The sequence below is a fragment of the Cannabis sativa genome, chromosome X, assembly GCF_029168945.1.
Source record: "Cannabis sativa cultivar Pink pepper isolate KNU-18-1 chromosome X, ASM2916894v1, whole genome shotgun sequence".
NCBI lineage: Eukaryota > Viridiplantae > Streptophyta > Magnoliopsida > Rosales > Cannabaceae > Cannabis > Cannabis sativa.
Genome location: NC_083610.1, coordinates 76,820,118 through 76,841,650, shown reverse-complemented (window position 1 = coordinate 76,841,650; position 21,533 = coordinate 76,820,118). Strand labels below are relative to the sequence as shown.

The 21,533-nt window shown below is 31.5% G+C and overlaps 2 protein-coding genes across 3 annotated transcripts; both read right to left on the bottom strand.

The window, feature by feature from the left end:
- Positions 1 to 14,083: 14,083 nt before the first annotated feature.
- LOC115721317 (uncharacterized) lies at positions 14,084 to 15,646 on the bottom strand. 2 transcript variants are annotated; one of them, XM_030650591.2, is made up of 2 exons: positions 15,407 to 15,646; positions 14,084 to 15,163 (listed from the first exon to the last, which is right to left on the bottom strand). In XM_030650591.2, the coding sequence occupies exon 2, from the start codon at positions 15,145 to 15,147 to the stop codon at positions 14,206 to 14,208; it is 942 nt and encodes a 313-aa protein (XP_030506451.2). In that variant the 5' UTR covers positions 15,148 to 15,163; positions 15,407 to 15,646; the 3' UTR covers positions 14,084 to 14,205. The 2 variants fall into 2 exon arrangements, with proteins under 2 accessions (XP_030506451.2, XP_060962309.1); XM_061106326.1 differs by having other exon boundaries at positions 14,084 to 15,158.
- Positions 15,647 to 18,607: 2,961 nt separating this feature from the next.
- On the bottom strand, positions 18,608 to 19,234 carry LOC133032371 (uncharacterized). The gene has a single exon (XM_061106292.1). The coding sequence runs from the start codon at positions 19,232 to 19,234 to the stop codon at positions 18,608 to 18,610; it is 627 nt and encodes a 208-aa protein (XP_060962275.1).
- Positions 19,235 to 21,533: the final 2,299 nt, after the last annotated feature.

Genomic DNA, 21,533 nt, shown 5'->3' with positions numbered 1-21,533 from the left:
TTTGCAATTTTGCAATTTTAACACCTTTTGTATCTGATTTTCTCAAAAATGCCAATTTCCTAATTCAATCATTTAAATGTCAATTCTAACTATTTAATAATTATTAAATAATATTGTCATTTATCATATTCATTAATTGAACCATACAAAGTATCATAATTAATAAATATGCCCCTATTAACTCTTTCTTTACAATTTCGCACTTACTTAGTGAAAATTTCACATATAGACATAGTCTAATTCGTGAATTATAATTGATTAATCAAAACCAATTACATGAGTCTTACAAGCAATATTATCTCAACTAGTGGGGGGACCATGGGTCTATATAACCGAGCTTCCAATAAGTAGATCAAGAATTTAGCACTAAAATTCACTAACTTATTAATTCTTCGTTGAATCCACGCATAGAACTTAGAATTGCACTCTCAGTATATAGAATGCTCTATATGTTCCACCATATAGACACATCACTAGTTATCCATTGTTATAATCCTAATGTGATCAATGATCCTCTATATGAATGATCTACACAGTAAAGGGATTAAATTACCGTAACAGCCTACTATGTATTTTATCCTTAAAACACTTGACCCCGTATAAATGATATTTCAGCTTATGTGAAATGAGATCTCCACCATTTATTTTCGTTTGGTCAAGCTCGAAGGAAATCATCCTTTGCTTACTATTCGCCAGATAGAAGCTATAGATTCCATGTTTATGCTAGCGCTCCCACTCAATTGCACTACCGTGTTCCCAAAATGTACGCATCACCCTGACCTAAAAGTAGGCTTAACTAACAAATCAAAGAACACGAATAGCCTTTCAAGATTGAGCCTAATCATAACAGGATTAAGATCATTTGATCTAGGATCAACTTGGCGATATTGACTTGAATAGATTTTACGGTAAGTTTAATTAAATCTAAATCAAAGTTCAATATCGGTCCCTTCCGATGCATACTCCATGCATCCAACCTGAGCTTTACTTTAACCAATGTTCTGGAAAGAACATAGTATTTCTCCAAATACAAGTAAACTCTTGTTGTAGATTATCATATCAGTAAAACCCTGTGTCTGATAAATCTAGGAAACTTTATTCACATAGTCATGTTTACTTTCCAATGTGATGACAGCACAGTAAACATGATCAAGTATGTGAAAAGGGTTTAAGATGAATTTATAAATCAATTAGACAAGCAATTGATAAAGTGAACCAAAGCATACACAAATGAATGAAAAATACTTCTGTTTCTTTATTGATGTTGAATAAAATAGATTACATTGAAATGGAGTTTTATTTAGGGCATAAAACCTAACATTTTCTACTTTTAATATTGGTCCAGTCCGATGTATACTTCATAAATCTGATACTAGTATATCTTACTAATGCCCTAGAAAGGACATTCTACTTATATGAGTGTAAGTAAACTTTATCGCTAATTATCACATTAGTATAAATCTAGTGCACTAATAAATAATGGGACTAAAGACATTGAATCATATAATCATAATTACTCTCTATTATGATGACATCACTGTAATTGTGAATAACTATATGTTCTGAATTTAACAGAATTGTATATTAAAACTATAAACATGAAAACTACATGTAAACTTAAATGACTTCTAATCTTCTATTGATAGCAAATAATATTATATTAAAATAGGTTTTATTTAGGGCATAAAATCTCAACAAACTCCCACTTGCACTAACATAAAACTAGAAGTGCATTTCAATTAAGTCATTGTCTTGATATTCATATCAAGTATAGTGTGTTTGAATATACCCATATAATAGAAATTGTAAGGTTGTAGCAAGCAATAGCTTTCTCCACCATTACTTTCTTTTGTGTTCATAATCAATTATAGAACATCATTTTTCTATATGTATTACTCCTCTAGGGATACTGAATTCTTTACTGCTTGATAAGTGCATTTGAATATATAGAAGACACAACTCTTATTCTATCCAAAATGGAATAGAGATAAAACAGTCAAAAACTTTCTTCAGTTTGAATAACTTTCTAGTATCTTTTAAAAGTAACTCAATTATTTAACTTCAATGGTGGAACTAAATTATTATAGATAGGTTTTAACACCCTTCCAAAATAATTTCTCTACTCCCAGAGTAATCACCATCTCACATATAAAGTTTTGAGTTGGTGTAGATATAATGATTCTAAATACACCTCTATCATCTAACATATGGGTCACTTTTAGAGATTCTTTCTTGATTATATCTCTATGTTCTCTTGTTGGATTACATCTTTGATGGCTCCCACTCAACAGTAGGAGTTTGGTTTAATGCATACACAAAGTGCGTATTTAATCTCTTACAATTGGTACTTAGGGACATCTTGTTGTGACATTTTATCTTTATCTAGAAATAATAAATCATAGCATTCTAGTATTAACATTAATGTAAAATACTTGCTTAAGATTAAGTAATCACTAGACATACCATAAAATATTTTATAAGGATTAGGAATTGTGCTTAAGTCTTTCGAATAGACATTGCAACATTTCTTATCTTATCTTCATAATTCTGATAAGTTATAACTATCCATGTGAATGGTTAGATTAACTTTTTTCTAGTTTTATTTAAAATTCATCTCTTAAACATATTATTGTAAGTCATCACTAGTGTCATCTAAATTATAACAGGCTAGAAAAATCCTCCCATGATGATAAGGTACTATAATTCTATGTCCATGAACTTTAGTAATATATATTACTATTGGAACATATACAGGATCAAGAATAAGTTCCACTAGTTTGCTAGTTTGTATAATATAATATATCTATGTCTAATCAAAATATGTGTTATAGAGATTCTGTGGTATTTTAAATATATTATAGAGTTCAATGTAAATAATCTTTGAACTGCATATATCAATAACTTAACTTCTCCATGAGATCACAAGATCTTTTATTAAATAAAATCATAATAATTATTTAAGAAATGACAATTATTCATAAACATTGAATTTAACTTCAAGTGTTTATGTGGTATTATCTCTTTGTAGAGATTATTATACCATAGATTTTTCTATCAATAATAAATGTAAAACACATAATAACATGATAAACAAATAAATATAATTTGGCATTGGCATACAAGTCATAGAATATAAAGCTTAATTTCATAAAAGCAATTCATAATAAAATCCTTTTGAAGAGAAAAATTTAAATTAATACTTTAAAAATTATCACAATGAATTGTCTGCAATAATATGAAATGGGAAATAAAATTTCCAAACTAAATTGAAAATAAATTGTTCAAAAAATAAAACAATTAATTCAAAATGATAAAAACTCGAGTTTCATCTTCAAGTTTGGACAATCTCCACCCTTTTGTCCAACTATCTGTCTCAACTCACTAAGATGATAATCCAAGTCTAAGCAGCTGGAGTTGTAATAAGAAGAACACAAATATGGTTAGTAGATCTAGAATTAATAACCCAAATGGATAATAATTCTCTAAAACACATGAATTCTCAACAAAATTAGAAATACCTTGATTCTTTGCCAAAAACTTACCTTTTTCGTTGCAATAATTGACTCATTCCGCTTAGATCTTTAACCCTTGTATCCTTTCTGTCGTAAAGTATCACCAAGATCTGAGCTCGAAACTCCTTCAATTGTTTGGATTCTTTACAGTCTTACACACTATGATTGAGGACTAACTTGCTATGGGTGGGTATGCACTCAATCATTAAGGCTGAATTTTAATGGTGAAGAAGACTATAGGATTTTGAATTAGAAGAAGAGAAAAGAAGAAGAAGAAGTCTCAAACTCTCTAGTTGTCTGACAAGAAGAAAACTAGGTCAAGAGTCATTGGTTGGATTATGAGACCATTCTTTTCTTTTTATACTAATTCACATAGGGTTAGCATTGATTTATTTAGAATAAAAATGATAAAATAATGGCAAAAAATAAACCTAATGGCCGGCTATGAAGTGGGCCCAACACTAGTTAGATTTTTGCCACTTTTCTCAACCATTTATCTAGTTTTCACAAATACCACTTTTTCCAATTTCAATCTTATAAATGCCAAAACTATTTATTTAATAATTAAAATAATTATCAAATAAAATTGTCATTTATAATATTTATTAATTAGACTCCACAAAGTCTCTTAATTAATGAATAAATCTTAAAATCATATTTCTTCACAATCAAGCCATAACTTAGTGAAAATTCATAAACTAGACATATAGTCTAATTTTAGAATTATAATTGATTAACTAAAATCAATTAATTCAATCTTACAAGAAATTTGTCTCAACTAGTATGGGGATCATGGGCCTATATAACTGAGGTTCCAATAAGCAGATCTAGAATTTACCAAGTAAATTCTCTAACTTATTAATTCCTCCTTGCACCAATATAGATTTAAAATTTCACTCTCAATTATATTAGAACGCTCTATATGTTCCACGATGTAGATACACTATGAGTTATCCATTTGTTATAATCCTAATAATCAATGATCATCTATAGATGATTTACATTGAGTAGGGACAAAATTACCGTTACACCATTCAATATATTTTATCCTTAAAACACTTAGCAACCTATAAATGATATTTCAGTGAACTAATATAATCACTAAAATGAGTGCTCTATCATTTATCTCTATTAAGCCAAGCTCGAAGGAAATCATCGTTTCACTTCTATGTCTGGATAAAAGCTATAGATTCCGTATCTATGATTAGCGCTCCCACTCAATTGAACTACCATGTCCTTAATCTATTAGAATATTTTATTTATGGAAATTATTTTCTAATTAAGGAAATGATTTTCTATTTAAGGAAATAAATAAATAATTGATTTTCTGTTAAATGAATATTTTATATTCATTGAATCTGGACAAAATCAATTATGTAATATTCTATATATGGTCAGATTTCTATATTCATTACCTGATTTGATTTCCTGAATTAATTGTCAAAATATTCTGACAATTAATGTGGCGCAGATACTGATGGAGTATCTCACCTATAAATATAGGGTCTCGGTCCCCGAGCTCCTCACTCATTCTGTTCATAACAGCAAATTCCATCTAAAGAGAGTTGAGAGAGCGAGGAAGCCCGATTACCCACATCAACCAGTTTCCTTTGCAGATCAAAGCTTATGTGGGACTAAAGCTCAAGAATCAATGGCTGGAGGTATTTCGATCCTTATTCATAGTGTATTTATGTTTGATTTAATTCCGCATTTTATACATAAACATATATATTTCAGTTTATACATATAAATGTCTAACAGTTGGTATCAGAGCGGATTATATATCTCTGCCTTGATTTTTTTTTTTTTTTAGTTTCATATATATATATATAATCGGGATTATATAATATAAAAGTATATATAAATTATATATAATTTATATTATAAATGAAGAACCCCGTAAATGTATATATTCATACTCAATTTATTTTTTATATATACATATATATATATATTCATCTTCATATTTACGTTCATATATATATATTATATACATTCATGTATACCGTATAATATATATATGTTTCTGAGTATACACTTTCATATTATATTCATTGATTTCTTTCCATATAATTGATTATCATATTCTTTTATATATCTTTATGATATTTTATATGGTTTAATGTGTATATGTAAGTATATATGTATATATATACATATCCAGTATTGGTTTTTGTTTGTATATATATTTTATATACATTTTCTTTTCATTTACGTATATATATTCATATTTATATATATACTTTTATATTAATATTTCATAATCTATATGTTCATATATATATGCACATTCATATTTATATTCATATACTGTGTGTATACATATAATTTTCATGTATATATGTTTATGTATAATACTCAATGCTTTCATATTTTTGTTGCATAAAATTGTATGTAATACTCTCTTTCATACATTAATGATGATTTTATGCAGTATATATACATTGTATACGAGTATATATATATACATGAAAGTTTTATTTTTCGGTCTATAATTTTTCCGTTTTCATTTTCGGTATTTATTTTAAATCCTCTTTTCATTACTATATTCATATAATATTTTAGATCGATTTTATGAATGAAAAGGATTTAAAACCCATCTGAAAACTGAAAAATTCTCTTAAGAACACGATCGTACCCGAAAGAATTTTTTATGAAATTAAAGTCTACATTTTACGTGTTTTCGATGCTTGAAATCAATATGGATCTCTTAATTTATTCATTTAGATCATTTTGGAATTGGTTTCATGAATTTTGGTCATCGGTGTTGTTTTTCATGGCAGTTTTTCAAAAAAAAAAAAAGGAAAATTAAGAAAAATTTAAGAAAATTCCGAAATTTTGTTACTTTGATTTATTTTTGGAATTTTATTTTATTTCCTTATTTTTGTTGATTTAGTCAATTAAATTACATTTGTTTAACTTTCCATTCTTATTTAACATATATCTTCATATATTATATGTTATTTAGTAATAAATTATTATGGAAAGTTTTTAATTTGGTAAATTAATTACATGCTTTATTTTTACATGTAATTACAATAATTGTGATATTTTAAGAATGTGAATATTTAATTATTCTACAATTAAGTGCGCAATTATTATATTTATTTACCAATTAAGTAATTTATTGATTAAATTAATTGATAATCTGCCATTAAGTATATTCTTTAATTTTGCATTTAATTGATTTCATATAATTAATTGTACTAATTTGTATATTTACCTTATTTATACAAATTAATTATTAGTACAAATAATTAAGATATTATATGGTTATCAATGCATAATTAATTACATATCATGAAATTAAGCATTTAATATATTATCATACAATAATTGTTTTAATTTGTATTTATTTGGAAAATTTATTTTTAATACAATTAATTTTGATTTGTATGATTTAAATGCTATACATAAATTTCTTTTATAGTGCTAGATATATTTAGAAATGTTCAAACATTAAGATAGGTTGAATATTTTATCTAGCACATTAAGTTTCATAAAACTTCATAAAATTATTCATAAAACTTCCTAAAATGAATAAAATATGAATAAAATGTAAGTAATTTTGTGGTTTGACATAAGAAAACATGAACTTGGGACAAATGCTCATATCTAGAACGGTTTTTAATGATCTTCGGACGACCACACTAGGAGCACTAATCTCAGTGATTGTCTACTATGTTAATAACGAAATTACTTTTAGGTAGAGCCCAATACCTAATGTCAAAGTGAAAATATAATTTTATATAATTAGGGAGTAGCCACAGCATCCTTATTTGTATAAAATTATACATTAATTAAAATTCACCTTAATGGACATAACTTGTAATTAATTATATAGGCATAATAATCTTACCCTACAGGAATTTTATTATATTTGTATAATTAATTAGGATAATATGTTAAATTAAATTCTCTTAATTTACCCCACAGGGAGTTATGGGGATTTAATTTAATAGTGTTATCACAAATTTAATTAAAGATAGATAATAAACCTTCATTTTCCAAAACTAATTGTTTAATTAAATCTATCATAAAGTTCATCTAATTTTATTAAATTTAAAATTTAGCCCACAGGCTATTTTGGATTTAGTAAAATTTTAATCTTCAGTTTATACTTTGGTGTCTAGTGAACCACATAATTTTAAATAATTAGGGAGTAGCCACAGCATCCTTAATTATATAAAATTATATACATTAAGTGGATCAAGATCACATAATGGACATGAATTATGTGAACATAATAATCTTACCCTACAGGGATTTTATTATATTTACATAATTAATATGTTAAATTAAATTCTCTTAATTTATCCCACAGGAAATTATGTAGATTTAATTTAATAATTTTATCATAAAGTATAAAATTTTGAAACATTTATAAATAATTAAGTGTTTCATACCTTTCATTGAGATAGAAATATTAAACTTTAAGTTTTTCATAAATTGTGTAAATCTATCATAATCTACATCTAAATCTAATCTTATTAAATTAAAAATCTAGCCCACATGCAATTTTTGTTTAATAAGATTTCATATGTAAGCATGTTTATTCATTGGTAAAAACATGATTCATTTAAACCTCAAAACTATATATGTAATTTTATTACATCACTATTCATAAATTTCTTCCATAACAGTAGAAATTTCCAAAAAAAAATTATTCTGATAACTTAATCTAAAATGTACAGTTTTTACTGTATAATTAAGAAAAATAAATCACACTTTATTATCACCAATAAATTTTAATTTATTGTGTATGAATTCATTCTAATATAGTTAATGTGATTATTAACACATAGTGGATTATTTTAGATTGTTATTCCACATTCATAATTTCTTGCAAGGTTTACAAATAAACCTAAGAAAGTCAGTAACTGTGAGCAAATCTTATCCACAGACAAGATAAGTTCTCACATTTAGAAGTTTAAGGAACAAGCAATATAGTAGTGGCTTTGTTTTAAAATTGGCAAAGACCTTTATGTTCCAAGATTCTATTGAAACTTGATTTAGACACATTTAGAGGTCTTTACTACAAATGATGTCACTCATAAAGATATGCAAGTTCAATCTGACAATAAGAAATGTGTTATTAATAAGAATTGTTCTACATTATAGCACCAAAAATTATGGAACATATCTCCATAAATAGAATAAATGTTAGTAAATGGTGGGGGATCTTCATTACACTAGATTTTACTAACTTTATTTAGAACTTGTGTGAATTTCATTAAGAATATGTATTCCAACAAGTCAAAATCGGTGCATACTAGAATTCTATCATATTAGAAATCATACAAGTCAATTAATTTTGAAGACATGGACTCAAATTTTGCATCTCTTTTTTAACGATTACTCACATAAATAATTTTTCTACAAAAGTATAGATTTATATGTTTCAAAGACATTTAAATCTTAAGTAGAGAAATGGTGCATTTTGCATATTAAGATAGTGAGATCAGATATAAAATGGAGAATACTACATTAAAATTTGTGAGTATGGATAAACTCCCAGTCTATTTGCAAAGTTTCTTTAAAAGCATGGGTTCATTGCCCGATACATATGCTTGGTACACCCAAATTATAGTGTGTAACAGATTTAAGAAACTAAGCATTTTTTGGACATGGGGTGGAGCCTACATAGCAAACTCCAATCTTTCCTAAATCTTTGTCTATTGATACTCAACAATGGGGTGTACATATCGAATCGTGTTCTAACCAAAGTTGTTTCTCAAACATATTTTGAGTTGTGATAAGGTTGAAAACTGACTTGGTGACATGTACACATTTTATAAATACCCATATATAGTTAGAGTACAATTGTCAAAGAAAAGATCTGAGCCCTAAACCATAAATGAGCATATTTCATTTGAAAAGCTATAAGGTTTAAGGGTTACATATTTTATTATCCATCTCACAACACTAGAACTGTGGAATTAAGAATTGACTTGATCAGTGGGAGTGATCAATCTAGGAACCTAGTTTTAGAGAAAGATCATTCATATTTTCTCAAACTTCCACCTCAAGTGTTAGATTAATTATGATTCACAACAACCCATAAGGTTAATGGTTATTGAGAATTCATAACTAATCATTAATAATCTACAGGCCATTGATAAAATTCTAATAAGTTATGTTATTTAGTAATTGCTAAAATAACATGCATATTGAACCATTTGCTCTTTTAAGAGTTTGTTGGTCCATCCTTAAGATGACTTATTAGAACAATAAGATCAATATTTTCTAGTGATTACATTTTGTACAATAAGAGTTCAACTACAATATTAATTTGAGACACAAATTAAATTATAGAATGATAAAGAATTGAAGTTTTAGTACAATATGCCACGAATGAAGAAATGAATATCTTAAAGAACAATAAAGTTTATCTTTAGTAAAGTAGCCTAATGGGGTGGAGAACATTAATTAAGCATAGATTTTTTCACCAATAATATTCATTAGGCAACATTGAGAAACATAAAGATATAAAAGAATATTCATTGCTAAGAAGTTCATTTTGAACTAAGAATCAATAACAAAGGAGATTTACATTCTCAATTGTTTTTATAAAAGATTCTATCATAGACCTTGGCATTTGTTGCTTGTTTTAATTCATTAATCCATTCCAAATAGTGAACTAGAGGAGAAGGTATATAGACTGCCATAAAGATTTTCCTCTAATAGTGGTGAACATATGCAAGCTTAAAGTGTCTACCTATAGATTAAAACAAATATCTCACAAATTGGTATTATATCATCTTTTCCTTTAGGTTTGAAAAGAGAATTATGGAAATAATTATATACCAGAAGGTTAGTGGGAGTAATATTTGTTTTATACGTAGACAATATGTTACTTGCAAATGATGATAAAAGTTTTCTATATAAGTTGAAATAATTCATATCTTAAATTATTATTTTGAGATAAAGAATATAAATAACATATATAATTTTAATTAATTAGAGAGTAGCCACAACATCTCTGATTAAATAAAATTATGTATAACTTTTATCTTTAAGTGTGATAAATTCAACTTGAACCAGCATCTGAAAAATGGTCTGGAGTGAGAATAAATTAAGAACATTCATTTGTTTCTATTTTAGAAGCCTAATGTATGCCTAAGAGTCTGAATAAGACTTTGCATTACATTTGTTTCAGGATCGTTAAGTAGTATCAGAATAACTAAAGTTAAGACCACTTTATTTTTCATATAAAGTGATGAGGTATCTTTAAGATACTAAAAATTATATTCATACATATTTTAAGATAAATTGACCATCTGGAAATATAGTTAACCAATTAGATTCTAACATACTTCACTGGTTGTATTGATTCACATAAATCAATATTTTATTACGTCCTTAAGATTACCAGTAAGTTATATTGTAGAGAATCTTTATTGTTATTTTCACTATAGAAGTCAGATTCATTTATTGTTTTGAGGATACATCTCGTATGATGTATTATAGAGTTTCATAGTAGGCCTAGAGTTCAGAATTACAGTTTCATTAGGCCATTAAGAAAATTTTGCGATAAATTCAGCTACAATATTTATGGCTAATAACTCTAAGAGTACTGGTCGAAGCTAGCATATCGACATTAAGTATTTAGCCATAAAAAGGCGTGATAAGTGGTCATTAATCACGCAAACTGAATTGGGTGATCGCATAGATCCTTGACTAAAGGCATGCCGCAACACAAATTCAAGGATCATAAAGTAAATATGGGATTCAGTTAACCCATATGCAGTTTTTTTTATTTGTACAACCAAAAATTATTTAATGAAACTCTAATTTCGATATTTTCTCATATTTATGTGCACCTTAATTTCATCTGAGAAAATTATCGTAAGAGGACCTGAATAAACATAAGGGTTAGGGTTTATTCACTTAAGTACATTGCCACATAAAGTACATTGTTATATAATAAATATATCGTAATACATGGAAGATAATACTCGACTTATAATGAGGACATGTCGCTATGATTCGTATGTTTATTATATAATGAGGAACGTTGGGTTTGAATATTTTAGTTTAAATGCTGACCAAGTGGGAGAATATTAGAATATTTTATTTATGGAAATTATTTTCTAATTAAGGAAATGATTTTCTATTTAAGGAAATAAATAAATAATTGATTTTCTGTTAAATGAATATTTTATATTCATTGAATCTGGACAAAATCAATTATGTAATATTCTATATATGGTCAGATTTTTATATTCATTACCCAATTTAATTTTCTGATTAATTGTCAAAATATTCTGACAATTAATGTGGCGCAGATACTGATGGAGTATCTCACCGATAAATATAGGGTCTCGGTCCCCGAGCTCCTCACTCATTCTGTTCATAACAGCAAAATCCATCTAAAGAGAGTTGAGAGAGCGAGGAAGCCCGATTACCCACATCAACCAGTTTCCTTTGCAGATCAAAGCTTATGTGGGACTAAAGCTCAAGAATCAATGGCTGGAGGTATTTCGATCCTTATTCATAGTGTATTTATGTTTGATTTAATTCCGCATTTTATACATAAACATATATATTTCAGTTTATACATATAAATGTCTAACATAATCTACATGTCACGAGAAGATCCATTGGTCGACTTTAACGAATAAATTGAAGAACATAAATAATACAATTGAACTAGAACCTAACCATCTAAGGATTGAGATCATTTGATCTAAGATCAACTAGGTGATATTGAATTGAATAGATATTACGGTAAGTTGCATACTCCATACATCCAACCCAAGCTTACTTTAATTAATATCCTAGAAAGGACATAACACTTATATAAGGTGCAAGTAAATTAAATTGTAGATTATCCTATCAGTTAAACCCTGTGTACTAATAAGTCATAGGAATACATTTAATCACACAATTTTGATTACCTTCCATTGTGTTGACAACACAATAAACAAGAATATCATTGTGATAAGGATTTGGATGAATTTATAAATCAAATAAATAAATAAATGATCACATGAATCAAATAACACATTAAACAAGTAATGAAATTAAATTTGTTTCTTTATTGATAATTGAATAGAAAAGATTACATTGAAATAGAGTGTTATTTAGGGCACAAAGCTCAACACATAGACCTCTTTATATAGTGTTTAGGATATCACCATTTGAAATTCAAATTGATAAGTCATAACATCCATGGATGTTATGGACTCAATAAAGAGATGTAACGCATGCACACCATAACTCCTATAGAGATATAACTCATGCACACACCATAACTCCTATACCACTAAGAATTTTAAATTAAGATGTGTAACATCTTTTACACTCCTAGGGTTGGTGATAATGGTGGAGGTTACTCATAGTAGCAAGTAACTCCCCCAAATATTACAAAAAGATCACAATTGTTATGTGTTACATATTAATTTGTTACACATATTTAATCTACACAATATATTATTGATAAATAATATAATTAACAATTCCCTACTAGATTAAATATTATCTCTTTAGTAATAAATTTGTAACTTTTGTAACATTTATTTAATCAATAAAAAATATTACATCAAAATATAACACATCAAAATATAACAGACAATATTAAGGTTTTAGCTAAGTACCACTAACTTAGATTGGCTGCAAAAGTCATTGAAAAACCTAGGCTAGGCTAATTCAGGCAAAAGGATCACCCTGCTATGATTGTTTCTTGAACATATATAATAAAGCAATACAATTAAACACCCAATGACTACCACCTAATCTCAAAGCAAACAAAGTACTCAAGTGTCTCTTTGTTTCATTTTTGTGAATAATTTCTCATCCTAAAACATAGTTTCAGTAATTGGGCCATTATAACTTTCACTAAGAAAGTCCAAATTGGGTGATTCAAGTGACTTCAGAAAACTAAGACTCAGTGTTTCAGGTTTTGCAACATAAATTGGTCCAGAAAATGAAATAAATATAAAAAAAATTGGATAGAAAAACAGAAGGCTTTAATTACACTTATGTTAAGATATCTTTGGAGAACGATTTAGACAATTCAAAAGAGGGATTAAGGGTCTTATCTTCAAAGTTTTGGTTGAGAGATTTTAAAAAGGAAACTCATTGGAGAGCTTGGAGATTGAAAAGACAGAAGAAAATGCCATTCACTCATATCTCATACAACTACTTATTCTTCACAGATATTTACAACCTTGAACTATTAATCCCTGAAATCCTAAATATTAACGTATCAAATAAGTTATATGGTGATTAATGATAATATAACACAGAACATTAAATGGCACCGTAAACAAATATCTAATACATTCTCTACCTACAAAAGTACAAACTACAACATATTTTCCATAATATTTAATTCTTTCAAACCCCTCATTATGGCTCAACTTTTTCTCATTATATCCGATGCCAGTTTTTATTAGCAATTTAGCATTTTCCCTTTAATACAAGCAAACATGATTGATAAGTAAATGACAAGAGACAATGCAAATGAAGATCTTACTTGGAAAATCTGTTGTGCTCCACCTGCAGGTTAGTAGTTTATAGCAGAATAATACCAAAACCAGCAAAGAATCAACAAAGAACAAAAGGAATTTTTGAAAGTCTTACTGAATTGTCATAAGCAACCATATTAAACCCAAAAAGAAAGAAAAAAAAAAGAAGTAAAGAAACCATGTCTGCTTCTCAAAATGTCTTAATTCCCACTACAAAACATCTACCCCTGTTTCTGGTTCTTATTCTGGTTCCCTTTCTTATTACGCCTAGAATATGTGATCAAAGGTTTAGCAGAATCTTGGTTCGTTGAACAAATTGGAGGTGAAGGAAGATGAGCAGAGCCTGAAACAACAGCAAATCCATCATTAGTATCAGTACCCTTCTCCTCATTTGCCTTGTGAGACTCAGAGGAACCTGTGGTTGTTAACATTGGAACCAGAGATTCCAATTTGAAAACAATTTCTTTTTCAGCTTCTAGCACAGACACTTTTTTCTCCAGTTCATCAAATTTGCTCCAGTCCCCATTTTGCTTCATGTGAACAATCTCCTCAATTATTTTTCTCTCGGTCTTCTTCACATCATCCAACAATTGCTCTAACCTTTCAACTTTTGGAGTTTTCGCCTCAGCTCCCTCGTCAAGTTTTTTTGCTCGATCTTCCGCCACTCTAGTTCTCTCGGTAGAGTCTCGAACTTTCTCATCAGCTTCCTTAACTCTCAATTCAGCATCCACAACTTTCAACTCAGCAGCTTTAGTTCTTAAATTAGCGTCTACAATTTTCTCCTCAGCAGCCTTAGCTCTCAAATTACAGTCTAGAACTTTCTCCTCAGCAGCCTTAGCTCTCAAATTACAGTCTAGAATTTTCTCCTCAGCAACCTTCAATCTGTTTCGCATGGTATCATAATTCTCTTTGACAACTCTTGTCTCAGAATTATAAATCCTCAATCTCTTAACCTCATGATATAGTTGAATATTTTCTGACTCTAGCTCCTCGATTCTGTTCTTCAGCTTGGCTTCTCTATAGATCAGAGTCTCCTCGACCCAGTCGAAATCAGTGGTCATAAACGCCGATCTCAAGCCCGAAATGAGCATCGAAATGCTCAGTTCAGCTCCTTCGTCATCACTGTCGTTCAGACTGCAGTCAGGTGTAAACTCGACCTTCATTATCAACTGAACTGAACTGTCACCAAAAAAGAAAGAAAAAGATGAGAGCTGAAATGGAGTGAAACTGTGAAAGTAATAAGCTGGAAATCGAAAGCAGAAATGTTATTTCTAGATTCACAGATAAGATATTATTCTTCACTACACACAGATTATCAAAAAAAAAATCTCTAAAATAATATAAGATTGAGAATGCAGCTTTAGCTCGATGACATGAATTCGCACTATAATGAAAAAGCTTTCAAAATCAAAAGAAAATTACCTCAGGCGAAGAAAGAAGATGAAGGAGGAGCAGTGAAGTCGTGAAGAGCTGAAGAAAAAGGCAATGCAGTGGCAGAGAGAAAATCTGTACGTTATGTACAAATTTTGCTTTAACAGAATTTGTACGTGCTCCAAATTTTGTGCAATGAAAATCACCTTTTCCTTTCCAACCAATAAAAAACTGCCACCTAGTTTTCTTTCTTTCTATTTTAGGATATTATTATTATTATTATTACTTTAGAAAAATACTAATGGTCCCGAGCGATTTGGCTTGAATTTTCTTCTAGTGACATGTTTTTTTTTTTGCTAAAAAACAAATACTTAACTAATGAAACAATTTTGGTGAGCATATAGAGATTCACCTTCGAGAAATTTAGAAACCCTTTGCAAAAGTGTTCAAGACCCCATTTGGCAAGTATACGAGCCGCCTAATTAGAGGTTCTAGGCACTCAAAAGGAGGATACAGAAAAAGACGAAAGCAAAGCAAAAAACTTAAAATACATAAGAGTCAAATTCCAATGGGAATGAGTAGCACAAGAGATAGAGACACGAAAGGTTGGCAATCAGAGTAGAGATTAGTAGCCATACATCCCATCTGTTGCAGCACCTTCAATCCCCAAAAGGTAGCCATAAGTTCACCATGAACAATCGAGAGAAAGGAGATCTTGATGGCAAACAAAGCCAAAATGCTTCCACGGTCATTACGAACCACCACCCCTACAGCTCTTGTGCCTTCTTTGTTCACAAAATCAACATTAACCCGGATTCTTCCTGGTCTGGGCAGAGTCCAACGAGTCAATAGAGATCGAGCGCCATCAGTTCTTCCCTCTCTATTTCTTATCATAGTGTTCCAGTGGCCCTTGAAATTACAATTAATTTTTTTCTTCCTCTCTACGAAACTCCATTGACTATTGTTGTGATAAATATCATTCTTGAAAAACCAGAGGTTATGAAAAAGCATTGCTGCAAACAATAAGAATTCCTTCTGATATATCATGGATACATCATCCATAGCAGACATCAAGTTCAGAAACCAATTGACAACCTCAACACCATTGTGGAGAGGGACATTCTCAATGCTAACATTCCACTTACTTATCAACGAGAAACTTAGGTGGCGTTTGGTTGGAGGTAATGAAATGGAATAGAATGGAAAGGAAACAATTTTCATTCCATTCCTTTGTTTGGTTGCATTTTAAAGTATTGGAATGCCATTCCAATGGAATGCTCTTTCCACCATTTTGGTGGAATGGCTATTCCATTTTAAAAAGAAAGGAATGACCATTCCAATGTAACAAGAAAAAAAATTTAATTATTTTTTTATCAATTTTTTTTATGCATTTTAAATTTTATTCCATTCCATTCCTATTCATATTCCCATTTCCATTCCTATTCCTATATTTTCATTCCTCCCAACCAAACGCCTCCTAAAAGAAATTAGACATTGAGAGAAAAAATTGGCAGTAGTATCACAAACAACAACACCACAGAGATAACATTTTCCAACCTCATTACCAAAAATGATGCTCAACCTGAACTCGAAAGGAAGGCAGTCTCTGCAAATCTTCCAAAGGAAGAGTTTCAATCTTTCATGTAAGGGGGAGTTCCAGAGATAAGTGAAAGTTTTAGAGTTGGAAAAAGCAGGACGAAGAAGATCCATATAGGTAGCTTTAAGTGAAAAGGTTCCTGAAGAGGTGGATTTCCACACCAAAGAGTCATTCTCATGCAGCTCAAATAGATTGCATTCCATCATAGTTTTGATAGTGGCAGGCTTGAACAATCTATCAATCTGTTCACCATCCCAGGACTCACCAATGCCTGATCTGAGGTGTTACATGAAAGGGTACTGGGACTAATTAGTAATTATTAGTATTGTCTAGTTAGTATAAATATGTAATACTATTACACAAATGGGTAGAAATAAAAAAACAACTAAAAACAAGCACAAATATAAAAGATAAAAATTTATTAGAGCCCAAATATTCTTTTAATATTCAGCCCATTTCTTTCTAATTTCCTACTAAATTCTCAGCCCAAGTCCAAGCCCAAGATTCATAGGGCAAAGAGAGTCTCATGTCACTAATGATGCACTGCTCTTCTACTTCTCCTTCGTCTTCTTCTTCTGTGTTTTTTTTTTTTTGAAAACAACAACCACTATTTTTGGAGTCGTGACCTCCATGTATTCTCAGCAAATTGAAGCTTCATCCACACTCTAAATCATATATATTTGCTGAACTTAACCCATCAAAGATGTATATATGTATATATATATATCTTTTGCAAACCAGTGATATTGAAGGCCAAGTCAATGCCCTTTGCTCCGATGGTTCTCTGCGATCCGACGTGACCAAGCTTCTCGTTGTCTGCCAGTGACCTTTCCGCTCCGTTCATCTACGTCAAAGTTCGTTCGTCGTCTTCGATCCAAGATCCATTGACGTCCCCGATCAAAGATCCTCCTCCGATCTTTCAGCGGCGTGTGAATCAATTCCCATGGTGAATCACCTTTAACACCAAACACAATCTCACGTAGCTCCATTTTACGATCCGCAAACACTCCACTAGCATCACCTTCTTCTATGTACACGCAAGATGATCGGATTGCCCGAGCAAGAGCTGGCGAAATTCTTGAATCCCCAATCTCCATTCGAGCAGAGAGCTTTTCCTCTACCTCCGGCGAACTGCGATTCAACTTTGGTTGTGCTTTGCTGCCATCTCGGATGAGATCCATATCGACAGCAATGTCTAAAGCTTCCTCAGGATCATCCAAATCCATCTCGCTTCTCACTGATTCAATAGCGACATCAATGTGGTTATCGACCTCTGGAGAATCGGGTTGAGATGAGGAATCCAATAGTGCCTCTGTCGATGGGCAGTAGGGTTCAAATATGACATCTAATTCCTTTAATTGAGCCTTGAAACGTTGCTCCATACTCAGTTCCATAGAACTCATCATGGATCTAACGAATTCAACAAGCTCTTCACCAGTCATAGTGCCAATCTCTCACTGAAAGCTCTCTCTGAGATGCTCTCAATGAGAGCACCAATGATACAATTACCGATTGTATCGAATTGCACTCTTCGAGTCAGTGCCAAACTCCAATAAGAATAATCCTAATTTTCTCTCTTTTCATTCCTCCCCATTTGTGTAATAGTATTACATATTTATACTAACTAGACAATACTAACAATTACTAATTAGTCCCTATACCCTTTCATGTAACATGAGGTCACCAAGAATCATAGCCGAAGTAATCCTAGGATTAAGATCTTTCGGGCCAAAGTTAACACCATCAGAACATGTCCAAGAATAGTGCCAAAAATCAACCTCGGACTTTTTACCAATAATCCACAAGCTGTTGTCTTTGATAAAATAATGAGTCTTCCAAATCCCTCTCACCACAGGCGAGGCAGCGTGGGGCAAAGAACCACCCCAGAAGTTAGAGGAGTGGCAATACTTTCCCAAGAGGATATGAGACCAAGGAGTATTGTGTTTCCCAAGGCCACCACTGCTTTTAGGTAGGAAAATGGAACTCCAGGTCAAAAGAGACAAGAAGCGACCACCCTCCATGCCTCCAATCCACCAAAACCGTCGCACCATGGCATGAAGAGTTTTGGTAATTTTCAGAGGGAGCAAAAACACTGACATAGTGTAGATAAGGATGGAGGAGATAATATTCTTAATAAGCACAGTTCTAGCTGCCTGTGAAAGAAGCTTGGCCTTCCATCCTTCCATACGACTTCTCATTTTATCAACAACGAAGTTAAAATCTTTTGTGCGATTACCACTCACGAACAGAGGGTTACCTAGAAAAACCACCTCCCCATCCATAATATCAAACCCCAAATACTCAGAGATATTAATACCACAGCTCACCTCACAATTCTTTGAGAGAAAATTTTTGGATTTCCCTTCATTAATTCTCTGTCCAGACTAGAGGCAATATTTTTCCAATACCCCCTGAAGAACATTCACTTCCTGCAACTCTGCTTTAGTAAAAAAAAATAGTGTCATCTGCATACATGAGATGGGAAACTGTAGGACAATTCCTTGAGACTCTATAACCTGTTATCATGCCCTGTTGTTCCGTATCCAAGATCAGCCGAGAAAGAACTTCTAAGCAAATAATAAAGAGATATGGGGATAAAGGATCCCCTTGCCTCAACCCCATTTGAGGTAGAAAAGCTTTGGGGAGACCACCATTCAGCAAAACCTAGAAATTCACCGTAGAATTACATTCCATAATCAAACTACAGAACAAGTCACTAAACCCGAAGGCCTTAAGGACTTTTCCAACAAAGGGCCATTCCAACTTTGTTGTAAGCTTTAGACATATCACACTTTATCCCAACAAAAGCTTGTCTCCCTTATTTTGTACCCGTGTCATGAATAATCTCGTGGGCAATGATAGAGTTCTTAGCAATCCATCTACCCTTGACAAAAGCTAATTGATACAGAGAAATAATCTTATTGAGAACAGGTTTGATCCTATTTTCCACGATTTTTGCAACAATCTTGTAGCAAACATTGCATATACTAAATGGGTAAAAGTAATCAAATTTACAAGTGTTACTTCTTTTGGGAATCAACAAAATACAAGTGCGGTTAACCTCCTTAGTAAACTTGCCAGAGCCAAAGAATTCCTGAAAAAAAAATAAACTGTCTGTTGCCCCACGATATCCCAATGAGACGTATAGAATTTAGCAGGGAAACCATTTGACCCAAGCGACTTCAACTGCGACGTCTCCCAAACTATATTTTTAATCTCCTCCCCCGAAGGGATTGCTACAAGAGCAACATGCTCCTCATTGGTGATGCACAGAGACACCAAAGAGAATATTTCAACATCGATCACTGGCTTGGTAGAAGTGAAGGACTCAATAAACTTAGATCTGAAATACTCCACCACATGAGCCCTGTCATCCACCCAATGAGTACCATCTTCTTAGATAGCCCAAATAAAATTCTTCTTTCTTCCAACAACTATGGAGGCATGGAAAAATCAAGAATTACGATCCCCCTCTTTGAGCGAGAGCTCCCTAGATTTTTGTTTCCAGATAGCATCTTAACGTGCCTCAACATCATCAATTTCTAACAACAACGCACTCTCAATTTTAGTATTTTCATGGGACGGGGCCCGATTCTAAATCTAAGTCAAAAGCTTCTCTAGGAGGTCCAGTATCTTCCTACAGATTCTGAAGCATTCTTTGTTCCATTTACTGAATGTAGAAGCCGTACATCAGAGTTTAGAAAAAAGGACATAGTTGTGGTAACCATGAAAGATCTATTGCTAAGCCTCAAGAATGATCCCTTTATAGCCTCCATCCATATTCTAGGCATCAAGATACTAAAAAAGTTCCTTAAAGGTGGCGGTATCCATTATGGTATTAAGAACAACAGTCGAGTGATCAGAATGCCTAATAGGATGATTTTTGGTGGCAGCTTTGGAAAATTAAGTGATCCAATTTGTAGAGCAATCGATCCAATTTATCCTGAACAAGATGATTCCAGTTTTGACCATTGGACCAAGTATAAAGGGCCCACAAGCCTTCGAGGTCCACTTCCCCACAATCAAACATAAAAGTACGCAGGCCACGCCCTTCACTTTCACAAACCGCCCTACCACTGACTCTTTTGTTCAAGTTGAGGATAACATTCATGTCCCCTATCACTATCCAGGCATCATTAAAGCCATTAACAATCGAAGTCATCAACTCCCAAAACCGGCCATCTCTTTCGTTCCTTTTAGGTTATGCATAGATGAAGCATCCCATCCAAGGCTTCAAGCTCCTATCTTCACCAAATCTCACGATAATCTTTTCTATATTCAGAGAAAGAATATGTATATCCCATCCCGCTCTCCAAAAAAGAGCCACACCTCTAGAGGCGCCTAAAGAGGAGAAGGCCACACCATTAATGAAACCCAACCTTTGCCAAATCCCTTCCATATCAGAGTCATTTCTTTTCATTTCCATGTGAAAAACCACATCCGGAATCACACTACTAATCAAAGATCGTAGCAATTTAATTACCTAAGGTTTGCCAAGACCTTGCCAGTTCTAGGATAGGATCAACATAAGGGATTGGGGTGCATGTTTCGGCCCGCCTCTCGGCTAAAAAAAGTCCTCCC